The sequence below is a fragment of the Coregonus lavaretus genome (assembly GCF_964263955.1).
Source record: "Coregonus lavaretus genome assembly, chromosome: 22".
NCBI classification, from domain to species: Eukaryota; Metazoa; Chordata; class Actinopteri; order Salmoniformes; family Salmonidae; genus Coregonus; species Coregonus lavaretus.
Window position 1 is genome coordinate 3,835,720 of NC_140009.1, and position 17,388 is coordinate 3,853,107.

At 42.5% G+C, this 17,388-nt stretch overlaps 1 protein-coding gene across 3 annotated transcripts; it reads left to right on the forward strand.

The window, feature by feature from the left end:
* Positions 1-10,968: 10,968 nt before the first annotated feature.
* Positions 10,969-16,949, forward strand: rps21 (ribosomal protein S21; the record flags this gene model as incomplete). 3 transcript variants are annotated; one of them, XM_084187717.1, is made up of 6 exons in its annotated part: positions 10,969-11,025; positions 12,867-12,947; positions 14,474-14,537; positions 14,797-14,868; positions 15,825-15,880; positions 16,887-16,949. In XM_084187717.1, the coding sequence occupies exons 2-6, from the start codon at positions 12,898-12,900 to the stop codon at positions 16,894-16,896; spliced, it is 252 nt and encodes an 83-aa protein (XP_084043843.1). In that variant the 5' UTR covers positions 10,969-11,025; positions 12,867-12,897. The 3 variants fall into 3 exon arrangements, with proteins under 3 accessions (XP_084043843.1, XP_084043845.1, XP_084043844.1); XM_084187719.1 differs by lacking the exon at positions 16,887-16,949 and having other exon boundaries at positions 15,825-15,884; XM_084187718.1 differs by lacking the exon at positions 10,969-11,025.
* Positions 16,950-17,388: the final 439 nt, after the last annotated feature.

Here is a 17,388-nt window from a genome sequence, read left to right on the forward strand (position 1 = left end):
AGCCCGGTACCTCCAGTTCCGGCACCACGCATCAGGCCTACGGTGCGTCCCCAGGGCCAAGCATGCCCTGTTGCTTCTCCCCGCACTAGCCCTGAGATGCGTGTCCTCAGCCCGGTACCTCCTGTTCCGGCACCACGCACCAGGCCTACGATGCGCCTCAGACGGCCAGAGTCTGCCGTCTGCCCAACGGGGCCTGAACTGTCCGTCTGCCCAACGCCGTCTGAACTGCCCGTCTGCCCAACGCCGTCTGAACTGTCCGTCTGCCAAGCGCCGCAGGAACTGCCCGTCTGTACTGAGCCTGCTAAGCCGCCCGTCTGCCATGAGCCTTCAGAGCCGTCCGCCAGACCGGAGCCGCTAGAGCTCTCCGCCAGACAGGAGCAGCCAGAGCCTTCCGCCAGACAGGATCAGCCAGAGCCTTCCGCCAGACAGGAGCAGCCAGAGCCTTCCGCCAGACAGGATCAGCCAGAGCCTTCCGCCAGACAGGATCAGCCAGAGCCTTCCGCCAGACAGGATCAGCCAGAGCCTTCCGCCAGACAGGATCAGCCAGAGCCTTCCGCCAGACAGGATCAGCCAGAGCCTTCCGCCAGACAGGATCAGCCAGAGCCTTCCGCCAGACAGGATCCGCCAGAGCCGTCCAGCCAGGATCCGCCAGAGCCGTCCAGCCAGGATCCGCCAGAGCCAGCCAGCCAGGATCCGCCATTCAGTCCGGTGCTGCCCCTTAGTCAGGTACTGTCCCTTAGTCCGGTGCTGCCCCTTAGTCCGGTGCTGCCCCTTAGTCCGGTGCCGCCCCTTAATCCAGTGGGGTTTAATTGGGGGGTGGTCAGGTGGAGGGGGCTACGGAAGCGGATAGTGACTAAGGTGGGGTGGGGACCACGACCTGGGCCAGAGCCGCCACCATGGACAGACGCCCACCCAGACCCTCCCCTAGACTGTATGCTGGTGCGCCCGGAGTGCGCACCTTTAGGGGGGGGTACTGTGATACTCTGGCTCCATGGACGTTGATTATTTGAGCCAGGGTTGTTCATTTTCATTGTTTGGGTGTATTTCTATGTTGGGGATTCTAGTTGTTCATTTCTATGTTGGGTGATTGTTCTTGATTAGTCATATGACTCCCAATCGGAGGTAACGAGTGTCAGCTGTCGGCTCGTTATCTCTGATTGGGAGCCATATTTAAACTGTGTGGTTTCTCCTTGGTTTGTGGGTTTTTGTTCCATGTTTCTGTCAGTGTTACAGAGGACTTCACTATCGTCATTTGTTGTTTTTCGTGGTTGCTTTATTAAATAAAGTCATCATGTTCACTCCACGCGCTGCGTATTGGTCCGCTTCTTCAGACGACCGTGACATTCTGCTCCGAGATACATTTACATTTTAGTCATTTAGCAGACGCTCTTATCCAGAGCGACTTACAGTTTTAGTGAGTGCATACATTTTTCATACTGGCCCCCCCCATGGGAAACGAACCCACAACCCTGGTGTTGCAAGCGCCATGCTCTACCAACTGAGCTACAGGTGGCAAAAGCAAATATGAATTGCCATTATCAGCAGCTTGATCAGGGACCTCTACAAACAAATGGTGTGGTGTTACCTCTCACCACAGCATAGGGATGGTCATGGTAATCCCTCTGTGGTCTGGTTATGTCACAATCGTTTATAGACGGGACGGAACAAGGCGCAGCGTGATAAGCATACATGTTTATTTAAACAAATAAACACACGACAAAAACAACAAACGAAACCAAGGTAGCACACAAACATACCATAACACGGAACAAGATCCCACAACCCACTAGTGCCAATAGGCTGCCTAAGTATGGTCCCCAATCAGAGACAACGAACTACAGCTGAGGGTTCCCTCACCCACACACCACTGAGTGGTATTTCCTGAGAGACTCTACTACTAGTATCTGTAGTGTGGGTATCCTTTACATATCATTTCCATGGCCAGGCCTGTGTGTGTGTGTGTGTGAGATAGTGGAGGATTCCCCCCATGCTGACCACACCGTGTGCGGTTGAAAGCGACAGAGAAAGGCAGGCTCCAGTACCGGGTGTTTAGCATGTATTAACTAAGGCATACCCAGTAGAACAAAAGGTAACTATGAGGCACCTGTTTGTGGAATGCAATATGCATTATCAATGGTGCATTATTATATGTGATACCATATGTTTTCTGTGTACAGAGTTAAATCCTGGACATAGATATAAAGAGTATGTAGTGGCTCCTGTACTTTTGATGTCCAGCCTCTTCTTCTCTTGGAGGACTTACCAGGTGTTATGTATGAGATGCACAAGACGGATCTTGCATTTTATTTTTATTTTTATTTCACCTTTATTTAACCAGGTAAACCAGCTGAGAACAAGTTCTATAAAGCAAAGCGGCATTAGGTGGATGCTGTGAACAGGTAGCTTGTGTTATGACAGCTTTTGGTTAAAGGGCTTTGAGACAGTTAAATTATTGGGTAGTGATCCAAACAAACAACGTCCCCTATGTATGTGTCTGCAGGGTTTGGATTCCGTCGATTACCGGGGGGTGCCTGACGTCTCTTGTAATTCGAACCCTGCGTGTCTGGTTTTGAATTTAGACAGATGTAGGGATGGAATTTCCATTGAGCAGTGAGAATGTGTCCACCTCTGCATTGTATTTTAATAGAGGGAGTTATTTGTATTTTTGAGAACGCTAAGATGACACATCTTTACATTTTACAGGATGACCCATAGCCTAACGTGTCTGAAATATCCGCTCAGTTTCATTGCGCAACCATTGTTTATAGCCCATATGGAAAGCGAGGGTTAGGAGTTACCACAGGGTAAACTCTCTCCATGCTTCAACTCGTACGGTGGAAACCCACGAGGTCTATAAACAAACAAGCAGAGAGCTAGAGAGAGAGAGAGGGGATGGAGAGGAGTCAATACCGGGGGAATTCCACAACACAGAACAGTAACACATATCTGTAGTCTATGTGTAACGGATCAATAGAGATTATATTGTATATGATGTAAGTATATGCCTCATCGTAATAATAGTACACCTGTAACCTTCAAGTAAAGAAACGGATTAATACAAACAAAGAAATATAAAAATGTATATATATTTGTGCAACTAGCCAGCACAGACATAAACGAGTACCTCTTCCTACACTCTTAGAAAAAAGGATTTCAAAACGGTTATTCGGCTGATCCCCATAGAAGAACCCTGTATCGTTCCAGGTAGAACCCTTTTTGGTTCCAGGTAGAACCCTTTTTGGTTCCAGGTAGAACCCTTTTTGGTTCCAGCTAGAACCATTTTTGGTTCTAGGTAGAACCCTTTTTGGTTCTAGGTAGAACATGGACCAAAAATAGTTAAATCTGGAGCCAAAAGGGGTTCTTCAAAGGGTTCTCCTATGTGAACCCTTTTAGGTTCTTGATAGCACCTTTTTTTCTAATAGAGTAGTGGTAAGGCTGGTGAGTGAATGGGGTTAACAACTACAACTAGTTCTGTTATTTGATTAAATAAGCAAAGTTCCTGTATTATTTTACTCCATATTGAATGATACATCAAATGTAAAATGACTTTCACTGATTAAAAACAACTGTCCTCCAATAGCTGCATGTGAATGACAGTTTCTCCAGGCCCCATAGTCTACTAGGATATAGAAGAATACAAAGGCCACTTTTTCTGTGTTTTTATAGAAACAGCCAAACAAATGAGAGGACAACAAATGCCATCATCCTTCATAAGGGCGTAAGGATTGGTTCACATTCTAGTCTGGGTACCAGTCTGTCTCTAGTCTGTCTCTAGTCTGTCTCTAGCCTGGGTACCAGTCTGTCTCTAGTCTGTCTCTAGTCTGTCTCTAGTCTGTCTCTAGTCTGTCTCTAGCCTGGGTACCAGTATGTCTCTAGTCTGTCTCTAGTCTGTCTCTAGTCTGGGTACCAGTCTGTCTCTAGTCTGTCTCTAGTCTGGTTACCAGTCTGTCTCTAGTCTGTCTCTAGCCTGGGTACCGGTCTGTCTCTAGTCTGGGTACCAGTCTGTCTCTAGTCTGTCTCTAGTCTGTCTCTAGTCTGTCTCTAGTCTGTCTCTAGTCTGTCTCTAGTCAGTCTCTACTTAGTCTCTAGTCTGTCTCTAGTCTGTCTCTAGTCTGTCTCTAGTCAGTCTCTAGTCTGTCTCTAGTCTGTCTCTAGTCTGTCTCTAGTCTGTCTCTAGTCTGTCTCTAGCCTCGGTACCAGTCTGTCTCTAGTCTGTCTCTAGTCTGTCTCTACTCAGTCTCTAGTCTGTCTCTAGTCTGTCTCTAGTCTGTCTCTAGTCAGTCTCTAGTCTGTCTCTAGTCTGTCTCTAGTCTGTCTCTAGTCTGTCTCTAGTCTGTCTCTAGCCTCGGTACCAGTCTGTCTCTAGTCTGTCTCTAGTCTGTCTCTAGTCTGTCTCTAGTCTGTCTCTAGTCTGTCTCTAGTCTGTCTCTACTCAGTCTCTAGTCTGTCTCTAGTCTGTCTCTAGTCTGTCTCTAGTCAGTCTCTAGTCTGTCTCTAGTCTGTCTCTAGTCAGTCTCTAGTCTGTCTCTAGCCTCGGTACCAGTCTGTCTCTAGTCTGTCTCTAGTCTGTCTCTAGTCTGTCTCTAGTCTGTCTCTAGTCTGTCTCTACTCAGTCTCTAGTCTGTCTCTAGTCTGTCTCTAGTCTGTCTCTAGTCAGTCTCTAGTCTGTCTCTAGTCTGTCTCTAGTCTGTCTCTAGTCTGTCTCTAGTCTGTCTCTAGCCTCGGTACCAGTCTGTCTCTAGTCTGTCTCTAGTCTGTCTCTAGTCTGTCTCTAGTCTGTCTCTAGTCTGTCTCTAGTCTGTCTCTAGCCTGGGTAACGGTCTGTTTTTGCTATCATTCCACTCCTTAACTAACAGTCCTTGTCATGCATAACTGTGGGCCAACGACACAGAGTACAATGTTAGCAATAATCCTGGGAGTGTCCGATTCCCTAAACGGATTAACCAACTCCCAAAAACAACTCATCTCTTACAGTCTCATTTCGGCAAAAAAGATAATCTTGTTGTTTTGGAAAAGGAGGGAAGCGCCCTCTACCAAATTATCGCTCAGCGAATTGGCAAACACTGTACACTTAGAAAGAATTAGATATATTCTGAACAATAAATTATCAACATTTGATCAAATCTGGCAGCCTTTCCTCTCTTACTTGGACCAGTCGGCGCTGTGAATTTGTACTTTTTAACACACTCTCATTTGTCATATTGTAATCTACCTTTGGGCAGCGTGTGCTGGCCCCGACATTCGAGCAGTCGGGAGGGGAATAGGGTGGAATAAGGGGGGGGGGGGGGGGAGATAAAGTGGGGGGGTTACATCTACCCTTTTTCTTTCTACCTGTCCCTGTTCTGTATGTCGTGTTTTGTAATATTTGTTTTGTGTCCAGAACTCTGGGTCTTGTTGTTCATGTCTGTACTCTTATGTTTAGATAAGAACTGCACACGTGTCTTTCATACCTATACACCATTCTTGTGTGTGTTCAATAAAAAATATTTGAACAAGCAATGCAGGTTCTGGATTTCAGGATAGTCCATCTCTGACTGGAGGTGGAATATTTATGATGCACTGTCCACACAATGATGCAAATATGTTGTGGTTACAGAAAGAGCGAGCGCTGATCGGTTCGCAGACACGTGGAAGAGGTCATGCTGACGTCACATCGGCTATTTATGAAGGACTGGACAGCCTAGTCAGGTATATATATTTTCAGGTTCAAGAGACCAGACCACTCTGAGCAACACTTTTCATTGCTTCAGAAAGACTCAGAAGACACTGCTTCAGGCCGCAACATGAAGTTGACCATGAGCTTGCTGGTGAGTACACTAGGAAATTAGGCTTTAAATGAATGGGGTTTCTCCCTGACAGATTCAGATTGACACTGTGTGATGCAGATTAAAACTATTTTAATAGTCCCTCCTATAGCTGTGTAATAACACAGTAATAACACTTAACATAGTTCCTAATTTAGCTGTGTAATAACACTTAGCATAGTTTCTCCTTTAGCTGTGTAATAACAATGTAATTACACTTAGCATAGTTCCTCCTATAGCTGTGTAATAACACTGTAATTACACTTAACATAGTTCCTCCATTAGCCGTGTAATAACACTGTAATAACACTTAGCATAGTTCCTCCGTTAGCCGTGTAATAACACTGTAATAACACTTAACATAGTTCCTCCTATAGCCGTGTAATAACACTGTAATAACACTTAACATAGTTCCTAATTTAGCTGTGTAATAACACTTAACATAGTTCCTCCGTTAGCCGTGTAATAACACTGTAATAACACTTAACATAGTTCCTAATTTAGCTGTGTAATAACACTTAACATAGTTCCTCCGTTAGCCGTGTAATAACACTGTAATAACACTTAACATAGTTCCTCCTATAGCCGTGTAATAACACTGTAATAACACTTAACATAGTTCCTAATTTAGCTGTGTAATAACACTTAACATAGTTCCTCCGTTAGCTGTGTAATAACACTGTAATAACACTTAACATAGTTCCTCCTATAGCTGTGTAATAACACTGTAATTACACTTAACATAGTTCCTCCGTTAGCCGTGTAATAACACTGTAATAACACTTAACATAGTTCCTCCTATAGCCGTGTAATAACACTGTAATAACACTTAACATAGTTCCTAATTTAGCTGTGTAATAACACTTAACATAGTTCCTCCGTTAGCTGTGTAATAACACTGTAATAACACTTAACATAGTTCCTCCTATAGCTGTGTAATAACACTGTAATTACACTTAACATAGTTCCTCCGTTAGCCGTGTAATAACACTGTAATTCCTCTAGTGATGCCAATGTGTTTACCCATTAGGTTGACTTACTATTATTACACTTTAATAATCAAAACAAACAACCCTTTAAACCAATTTGGCCAACTACTGTGCAATTCCAAAGTGATTACTAAATTCCTGTCAACTCCACGGCAATAATATGATTGTAAATCACTACAGAGTGTGCATGTTTGGTGTACTGTATTGAGTAGTCTGTGTAGGTGTGAATGCACAGAATGCTACATCCCAAATGGCACCCTATTCCCTATATAGTGCACTACTTTGACCAGAGTCCTATGGGCCCTGATCAAAAGTAGTGCACTATATATGGAATAGGGTGCCATTTTGAGACACAACATATGTTTAGGGAGGATCTGACAATGTTGTCTTTTTGGTAATTCGGGGTTGTCTGCTGGTGTGTCTGTCTAGTCATACACGTTCTGTGCAGCGCCAGCATCCCTTCAATTCTGCGCAAACCCCCCTCCTGTAGCTCAGTTGGTAGAGCATGGCGCTTGCAACGCCAGGGTTGTGGGTTCGATTCCCACGGGGGGCCAGTATGAAAAATGTATGCACTCTATGGCCAGTCCGTTTCTGGATCTGACAACATTGGCTTTTTTTCTGTGAATTCAGGGTTTGCTGCTTTCATGTCTAGTGAGGGACGCTCTGTGTAGAAGTTCTCCATCCTACTGCTGTCCTGCCAGTGAAAGGTGCAAAGAGGTGGGCTCAACATCAACACGAATAACGAGGCAACCGAATGTTCCCAACCATGGCGCTTTGATTGAGAAAACCTCACTGGCCCCCTGGAATTACACGTGAGTAGTTTATACCCCCCCCCCGTAGTAGTAATACTAGTAGTAGCAGCAGTTGTTTGTATTTTTTGTGGAAGCTGATTCACTAATCTTTGATTCCTTCTCTTTCAGATATGACAGGAACGACAACAGGACGCCACAAACCATCAGGAATGCCACCTGCTCGGATTGTATGGTCAAGGGACTGAAGGCAGTGCCGATTCAGTACGAGATTGATGTAATTCACAGAAAAATATGTGGAAATAAGACTGTTCTCTGCAAGTGTCCTTGCACGGTTAATGTTGGCTGCACCTGTGTTAAAGAGAATAAGTGTCACAGGATTTCTGCTAGCTGTCTTCCTGAGTAGAGGAGTGTATTGGCCTGCTATGCAGTGGCTGTGTCCCAAATGGCACCCTATTCCCTACATAGTGCACTACTTTAGACCAGAGCCCTATGGGACTATTACTGCCGTAGTATGTGCTGTAGTGTGGCTACTTCCAGAGATCTATTCCTCTGGATTTACTCTACCTCCTTCCTGGACTTGTGATATGTGGTTGTCTTACCTACCTTAGTTGAATGCACTGACAGTAAGTGGCTCTGGATAAGAGTGTCTGCTAAATGACCGCAATGAATTGTAATGTAAATGTTATTTAAATGTTAAAATTACTTGATTTATTTTAGCTCCTAGTGGAGCAAAAGGCCTCAACAGTGCATCTCCAGTGAACCCTGCTCTGGGTTAGATGTGTAGTCCTCTAGAGGTATTTAAACACAGGTTTTGTGAATTGTGTAATCCATTTACATGTAAGTCATTTGGCAGACGCTCTTATCCAGAGAGACTACAGTAGTGAGTCATTTAGCAGACACTCTTATCCAGAGAGACTACAGTAGTGAGTCATTTAGCAGACACTCTTATCCAGAGAGACTTACATTTTTATCACTTGTGGAGAGTTTCATATATAATGATATCTATTTGAATTGTTTCTCAAATGCTACCTATTTATTGACTTAGGTGATGTAATGAATACCTACATATTCTGTATTTTTCTTTCTTGTCAATTGTTTGCTTCATATTGAAGGTGAAGGAAATATCTTGTTATTGCATATTTGAATGATTGTATTCATAAATATATGTCTAACAATATTATGTATATTTCAACAACTGAATGGTTATCTGCCTAATAAAATGATTTACCTGTTATACTTGTTTATCTAATCTGCATCAAACGGATAGACACTTGAGATGTTCACGCTTATTTAATTATTTTCTATACATCTGGCCCTTCATTGGACACTGTGTTCACAAACCTCCAAACGAGCTTCAATGCCATACAACACTCCTTTCGTAGCCTCCAACTGCCCTTAAACACTAGTAAAACTAAATGCATGCTCTTCAATCGAACGCTGCTGGCACCCGCCCACCCGACTAGAATCACTACTCTCGGCGGGTCTGACCTAGAGTATGTGGACAACTACAAATACCTAGGTGTCTGGTTAGACTGTAAACTCTCCTTCCAGACTCACATTAAGCATCTCCAATCCAAAGTGAAATCTAGAATCGGCTTCCTATTTCGCAACAAAGCCTCCTTCACTCATGCTGCCAAACATGCCCTCGTAAAACTTACTATCCTACCGATCCTTGACTTCGGTGAAGTCATTTACAAAATAGCCTCCAACACTCTACTCAGCAAATTGGATGTAGTCTATCACAGTGCCATCCGTTTTGTCACCAAAGCCCCATATACTACCCACCACTGTGACCTGTACGCTCTTGTTGGCTGGTCCTCACTACATATTCGTCGCCAAACCCACTGGCTCCAGGTCATCTATTAATCACTTCTAGGCAAATCCCTGTCTTATCTTAGGTCATTGGTCACCATAGCAACACAAAGCCAACACCTCCTTTGGCCGCCATTCCTTCCAGTTCTCTGATGCCAATGACTGGAACGAATTGCAAAAAATCTCTGAAGCTGAAGACTCTTATCTCCCTCACTAACTTTAAGCATCAGTTGTCAGAGCAGCTTACCGATCACTGCACCTGTACACAGCCATTCTGAAATTAGCCCACCCAACTACCTCATCCCCATATTGTTATTTATTTTGCTCATTTGCACCCCAGTATCTCTATTTGCACATCATCTCTTGCACATCTATCATTCCAGTGTTAATACTAAATTGTAATTATTTTGCACTATGGCCTATTTATTGCCTTACCTCCATAACTTGCTACATTTGCACACACTGTATATATATTTTCTGTTGTATTTTTTACTTTATGTTTTGTTTACCTCATATGTAACTCTGTGTTGTTGTTTTTATCGCACTGCTTTGCTTTATCTTGGCCAGGTCGCAGTTGTAAATGAGAACTTGTTCTCAACTGGCTTACCTGGTTAAATAAAGGTGAAATCAAATAAATAATAATAAGACCTCTCTCTCTCTCTCTCTCTCTCTCTCTCTCTCTCTCTCAATTCAATTCAATTCAATTCAATTTAAGGGCTTTATTGGCATGGGAAACGTATGTTAACATTGCCAAAGCAAGTGAAGTAGATAGTAAACAAAAGTGAAATAAACAATAAATATTAAGAGTAAACATTACACTCAGGAGTTTCAAAAGAATCAAGATATTTCAAATGTCATATTATGTATATATACAGTGTTGTAACAACGTGCAAATAGTCAAAGTAAAAATGGGAAAATAAATAAACATAAATATGGGTTGTGTTTACAATGGTGTTTGTTCTTCACTGGTTGCCCTTTTCTTGTGGCAACAGGTCACAAATCTTGCAGCTGTGATGGCACACTGTGGTTTTTCACCCAGTAGATAAGGGAGTTTATCAAAATTGGGTTTGTTTTCGAATTCTTTGTGGATCGCTGTAATCTGAGGGAAATATGTGTCTCTAATATGGTCATACATTTGGCAGGAGGTTAGGAAGTGCAGCTCAGTTTCCACCTCGTTTTGTGGGCAGTGTGCACATAGCCTGTCTTCTCTTGAGAGCCAGGTCTGCCTACGGCGGCCTTTCTCAATAGCAAGGCTATGCTCACTGAGTCTGTACATAGTCAAAGCTTTCCTTAAATTTGGGTCAGTCACAGTGGTCAGGTATTCTGCCACTGTGTACTCTCTGTTTAGGGCCAAATAGCATTCTAGTTTGCTCTGTTTTTTTGTTTGTTCTTTCCAATGTGTCAAGTAATTCTCTTTTTGTTTTCTCATGATTTGGTTGGGTCTAATTGTGTTGTTGTTGTTGTTGTTGTTGTTGTTGTTGTTGTCCTCTCTCTCTCTCTCTCTCTCTCTATTCCATTATACATTATTTCTATGGCAGTTTCAAAAAAGGAACATTTTATACGTTTTTTAATCGTCCAACGGAAGTAATTGCTTGCAACACCAGTCGAACTGGCTTTAACTTCCGGTAGCTATACTCTCTCTTTCCTGTCAGCCATTTGTTATCAACGGTGAGAGAGGCATTTTCTCTGTTGTACAAATACGAAAATACTGTACTATTATCAACCATGGATGTCGATTTCGTGAAATAATATATTGCTAAGCAGCTCCGCTAACGGTAGTGCTTTGTTTGGTTTGAATGCTGACGTTATTTTGATATATTTTATGGTAAAAACAGGGCATGCTACGGCTATTTGCCACATGCTGGAGCCGTCAACGCAGATTTCACATGGCTTCGTAGCCACTAGCAACTAGTAGAAAGCCTCACCTCTCAACTAGAGACATTGTTTTCGGGGAAAACGGGGTCTTATTAAATTCTTACTATAATAAGGCAGTGTTGCTTTTTTCCTAACTCGAGCAAACTGCTAGTCATTTTCAGACTAGCAAGCGTACGCAAATGTAGCTAGCTATTTGTAGGGTGTGAGCGCTCCTTTGGTGATGAAATATCACTTCCTTATGTTATAAAATACATTTTACCAAGACAAATTATTCAGAATCGTTCAGTGGGGTCTCTAACATTAACATATCCAAAAAGTCAGATTTGGGAACCTAATAGTTCCGATAATAAGCACTGAGCTATGTTACCGCTTTCTCGCAGCAAACTTTTTAGGATTTGACATGTTGTGGTGGTCGTCTGTTTCCGCGGGTCGCAACATTAGCATGACGAGCTGAATTAAAGTAAAAGGCTGAGACAAAGAGCTCAGTGCTCCGTTGACATTTCAGAGATGCGCTTGTTTTCGTGAGAAATCTTCGTAAAATAACAGGAATTTCGTAATATGAAAAGTTAGCACTGTATTTGTCTCTGGACTCTATTCTTTGTCACGCTAATTATGTCACTCCTACAAGGGTAGAAACGCCAATAACTTTTGAACGGATTGTGATAGATGTGATTTGTACCGTTTGGTTTTCTTAGATGAGTATCTACATAATTCATATTATTATACCCTTTGGCTAAAAAATGCGTTTTTTTACATATCTAGGGTCTTTTTCTGGTGACATGATGATCGATGCTTGGCTGCAGTTTGACAATTAAAATAATCTGCTATTTTCTCTATAATAATGTAATGTAGGCTATACCCGGACTGTTGAACGTACTTGCCAAGACAAGAGTGGGCACATTCGCTACATAATACAACATTTTGTGATAAAACCAACAGTTGAAAATTTGATGGAAACCCATTTTAACTTTTTTATTTGGTAAATGTGAATTTAACAGTAAAGGTTATTTTTTATGTGCACTGTCATCACGCACATATTTAACAGGAAAATGCGCATATTCAATTTATGCGGATTTTAAAAATATTCGCGTGAAAATCTGTTGCCAATTGGATGGAAACCTAGCAAGGGTCGATGAAATTAACGCTGCTATGTCGACCTCTACAAGCCAGAATGTTGAATAAAATGTGAGACAATATATTCACAGGAAAGTATACTTAAATCGACTTTCAAAGCGCTGGTAGTACGTTCAGATGTCTATCACCTAAAGTATACGCAGAACCATGTAAGCATGAGCTCGTGAAGCAGGCTTGCATAGCGCGCATGCATGCTTCACGTGATAGAAATCTGAACGTACCACCAGCGCTTTGAAAAGCTGATGTAATTATACGTTCCTGTCTCACATTCCTACCTGTAGAAGAACCAACCACACGGGACAACCAGTAAAGTATTATTTTATTCAGCATTCTGGCTTGTAGAGGTCGCGAGAGGAAACTTTCCTGATCCAAACGCTCATTTATGCCCGAAGTACAATTTAATGAAATTCAATGTCGGGTTTCCGGACTACGATACACTGAACTTCTGTGTGGGCCTAGCTGCTTAATGTTTATTAATCGTTTTCCTCTGCTACTCACAGATCGAGTGACCGATCATCACCCAAAATCAGAATGCAGAACGACGCCGGTGAATTCGTGGACCTGTACGTCCCACGTAAATGGTGAGTACCCAGAGCACCACTGTATTATGGAAGCCTGTGATGGCTGGCTAACAAGCCCGGGGAAACCCGCTGTTGATTTTCATTGAATTGTAAGTCGGGGGGCATAAATTAGCATTTGGATCAAGGAAAGTTTCCTCTACGAGGCAGAATGCTGAGTGAAATTATATTTTTAACGTACCTTTACGTTCCAATTTCTATCACCTGAAGCATGCACAGAACTATGTAAACACGAGCTCTGCAAATTTTCATCTTGTGCTCATGCTTCGGGTGATAGAAATCTGAACGCACTACCTGCGCTTTGAAAAGTTGATGCAATTATACTTTCCTGTGGCTGTATTGTCTCACTTTCCTACCTGCAAAAGGACCGACTGCACGGACAAGCGGTAAAGTATGTAAAAAAAAAAATATATATATATATCATTTTTATTCAACATTGGCTTGTAGAGGCTGTGAAAGGAAACTTTCCTGATCCAAATGCAAATGTATTTATGCCCAACGTTGAATCCAATGAAATTCAACGTCGGGTCTCCTGACAACTAACTAACCTGCTTGTTAGCTAGCTCTTCTCTTATGTATTTCTTGTTCTTTGAGGTTTTAGACTTTTTATCTGTAAAGCACCTTGTGACTTGATGTAAAGACTAGGTATCTGTAAAGCACCTTGTGACTTGACATAAAGACCAGGTATCTGTAAAGTGACTTGTGACTTGATGTAAAGACTAGGTTGTTTTTATCGCACTACTATGCTTTATCTTGGCCAGGTCGCAGTTGTAAACGAGAACTTGTTCTCAACTGGCTTACCTGGTGAAATAAAAATAAAAATCTGTAAAGCACCTTGTGACTTGATGTAAAGACTATGTATCTGTAAAGTGACTTGATGTAAAGACTGGGTATCTGTAAAGTGACTTGATGTAGATACTAGGTATCTGTAAAGCACCTTGTGACTTGATCTAAAGACTAGGTATCTGTAAAGTGACTTGCTGTAAAGACTGGGTATCTGTAAAGTGACTTGATGTAAAGACTATAGGTATCTGTAAAGTGACTTGATGTAAAGACTATAGGTATCTGTAAAGTGACTTGATGTAAAGACTAGGTATCTGTAAAGTGACTTGATGTAAAGACTATAGGTATCTGTAAAGTGACTTGATGTAAAGACTAGGTATCTGTAAAGTGACTTGATGTAAAGACTAGGTATCTGTAAAGTGACTTGATGTAAAGACTAGGTATCTGTAAAGTGACTTGATGTAAAGACTAGGTATCTGTAAAGTGACTTGATGTAAAGACTAGGTATCTGTAAAGTGACTTGATGTAAAGACTAGGTATCTGTAAAGTGACTTGATGTAAAGACTATGTATCTGTAAAGCGACTTGTGACTACTTGGTCTAAAAAGTGCCTTATTAAATACAGTTGCTCTCTGGAGTAGCTAATGTATTAGAATGAATAGTGCCTTCCGGTTTGTGATTCGCTAGCTAACTTTACAGCGCTGATGAATACACCCCCTCTAATTCCATTTTCCCCCTGTCTTTCAGCTCTGCAAGCAACAGGATCATTGGAGCCAAGGACCATGCCTCCATCCAGATCAACATTGCTGAGGTAACATTACTGATGACATATCTCGCTCAAGGCTAACTCTTCTAAATATTCCAGAATATTCCTGCTGAACGCGCCTTTGTCCAGAGGCCCTGTCGGCCCAAAGGCAGTGCGCTGTATAGGGAATAGTGTGCTATTTGGGACGCACCCTGGTACTGTCTTTGTTGAACTGAAGTGTTAACCTAGCGCACTCTACTCATGATTACTCTTAAGATCTCATTTGTACTAATTCCATTTCCCCATTTGTATTTTCTATTTGCAGGTTGACAAGGTAACCGGTCGCTTCAACGGCCAGTTCAAAACCTACGCTATCTGCGGTGCCATCCGTAGAATGGTAGGTTTCCTATTTTTTCACAAGGCAAGGGTTGCACATTTCCGGTAACTTTTCCCTAAATTCCCAGGTATTCCAGAAATCCTGGTTAGAGGAGTCTGGATTTTCTGCTTGTTCCCTCCTGATTCCGAGATGCCGCCTAACCAGGATTTCGGGAATACCTGGGAGTTTAGGGAAAGTTAATTTTGTAACCCTACAAGGCGATGTTGCAGGCTGTTGATCTGTATTGGACCTGTACTCTCCTGTAGTGTCTGTTAGAGAACTGAAATGGTTTGAGGCCCTGTCCTCTTGTTAGAGAACTGAAATGGTTTGAGGCCCTGTCCTCTTGTTAGAGAACTGAAATGGTTTGAGGCCCTGTCCTCTTGTTAGAGAACTGAAATGGTTTGAGGCCCTGTCCTCTTGTTAGAGAACTGAAATGGTTTGAGGCCCTGCTGTCTCTTCCAACGCAAGGTTATAGGCAAACCTCAGACAATACTTCCACGGGCAACAACCGTATCTGTGATCGTAGCATCCGGGTTCATATGACTGAACTATCCCCCTATAGTCTTGATTTTCTATGTTTCTGATCACATCCCTGAGTAGTGTTATGAGATGTGTTACATTGTAGTTACTCCACAATACTAACCTAAAATGAGCGTGAAAAGAAGCCGGTACGTAATACAAAATATTCCAAAACACGCATCTCCTGTTTGCAATGAGGCACTAAAGTAAAACTGCAACAAACGTGTCAAAGAAATGAACTTCCATGTCCTGAATACAAAGCATTAGTGTAATGAGATGTGAGGCGTGTAAAAAAAGGTGAACTGTCTAATGAACTGTCCAGTTCTTCCACATCAGTGTAGATTCTGGAGAGGAAGCCATGGCATCATTTGATATTGTGCCTTTTCTTTGTGATGAGAAGTGTGTGTGTGTATATAAAGGGTAAGCTGTCTAACGGACTCTCCTGTCCCTTCCTGCAGGGTGAGGCTGACGACTCCCTCCTGAGGCTGGCTAAGACTGACAGCATCGTGTCCAAGTAAGTACGGGCGTCTGGTTGCATCCCAAGTGGCATCCTGTCCCCTTTCACCTGAGCCCTTTGCACCTGTCAGTTGTTGACCTGTGCTAGTCTTTAAATGCAGAAATGAGCCTCCCTTAGGTCTGAGAATATGGTTACTACAAAAGTAATTAACCCGCAGTCAACTGGACAAGGCACGGAGTATTATATCTGTCAGGGGAAGATGGAATGAGTCCTTATTCATCCATCAGCTCTGTTCAGTGAGGGGAAAATGCTGCTTCATGCTAGGGGCACAGATCATCTGTTAAAAAAATAAATAAAAAAAGCCTCCCTTGGTTACCACTGATGTGCACATGATTGGATAAAATCTTTCTAACATGAAGTCAGGTGAGTGATCAGGGAGGGTGGCTGTTTCCTGGTTTTTACCCTAGCACTTCCTGGTTTTTACCCTAGCACTTCCTGGTTTTTACCCTAGCACTTCCTGGTTTTTACCCTAGCACTTCCTGGTTTTTACCCTAGCACTAACACACTCGTTTGTTCTAGTCAGTACCTCATCAGGCGGCCGGTAGCTTAGTGGTTAAGAGCGTCGTGCCAGTAACCGAAAGGTCGCTGGTTCTAATCCCCGAGCCGACTAGGTGAAAAATCTGTCTATGTGCCCTTAAGCAAGGCACTTAACCCTAATTGCTCCTGTAAGTCGCTCTGGATAAGAGCGTCTGCTAAATGACTAAAATGTCAAATGTAAATGTGATGCTGGAGTCCCCCAGGATTGGGGAAAAACTGTTCTAAAGTTCCTGAGACTTCTGTTGTTCATATTTATGGCCTCTACCGTTATCAGGGTCTTATTGGTGTCATAAATGCCTAAGCTATTATCGGTCTGGGTCTACTAATGATATTTTTGTAAATAGTTCACTAATGTTAATCAGCATCATACCGGCTACCGTTGTCATTTTGACTCTACTACTACAGCACTGCCGGATGTAATGTACCCATTGATGTGTTCTAATTAGCTTTTTTCTTTTCCTAACAGGAACTTCTAGTCTGGGACATGCAGCTCTGAAATCTCTTTGTAAAATAAAACATGTCAAATGAATTTGTTTCGAGTGGCATCATTAGTACGTAAGACTGGGATGGGCAACTCCTTTAGACTGGGATGGGCAACTCCTTTAGTGTAAGACTGGGATGGGCAACTCCATTCCTCGGGGGCCAAAGTGGTGTCACTTTTTCTCTATCCCTAGCAAAACAGCTGAATAAACTAATTGCATTCCAAACTGAATATCATGATTACTTGATTATTGGAGTCAGGTGTGTAAATTGGGACTGGGGGAAAAGTGTGACACCAATCAGGCCCCCGAGGACTGGAGTTGCCCATCCCTGGTCTAAGATTATTTATATTACCCCTATTTCATATGTTTCAACCAATGATTTAAAAAAAAAAAAGATTTGTTTGCTTCCATGCATGTGTGAAAGATGCCCGACTCCAAGCAAGTGGTAATTTATTTATTATCAAAATTGCATTTGAAAGGAATAAA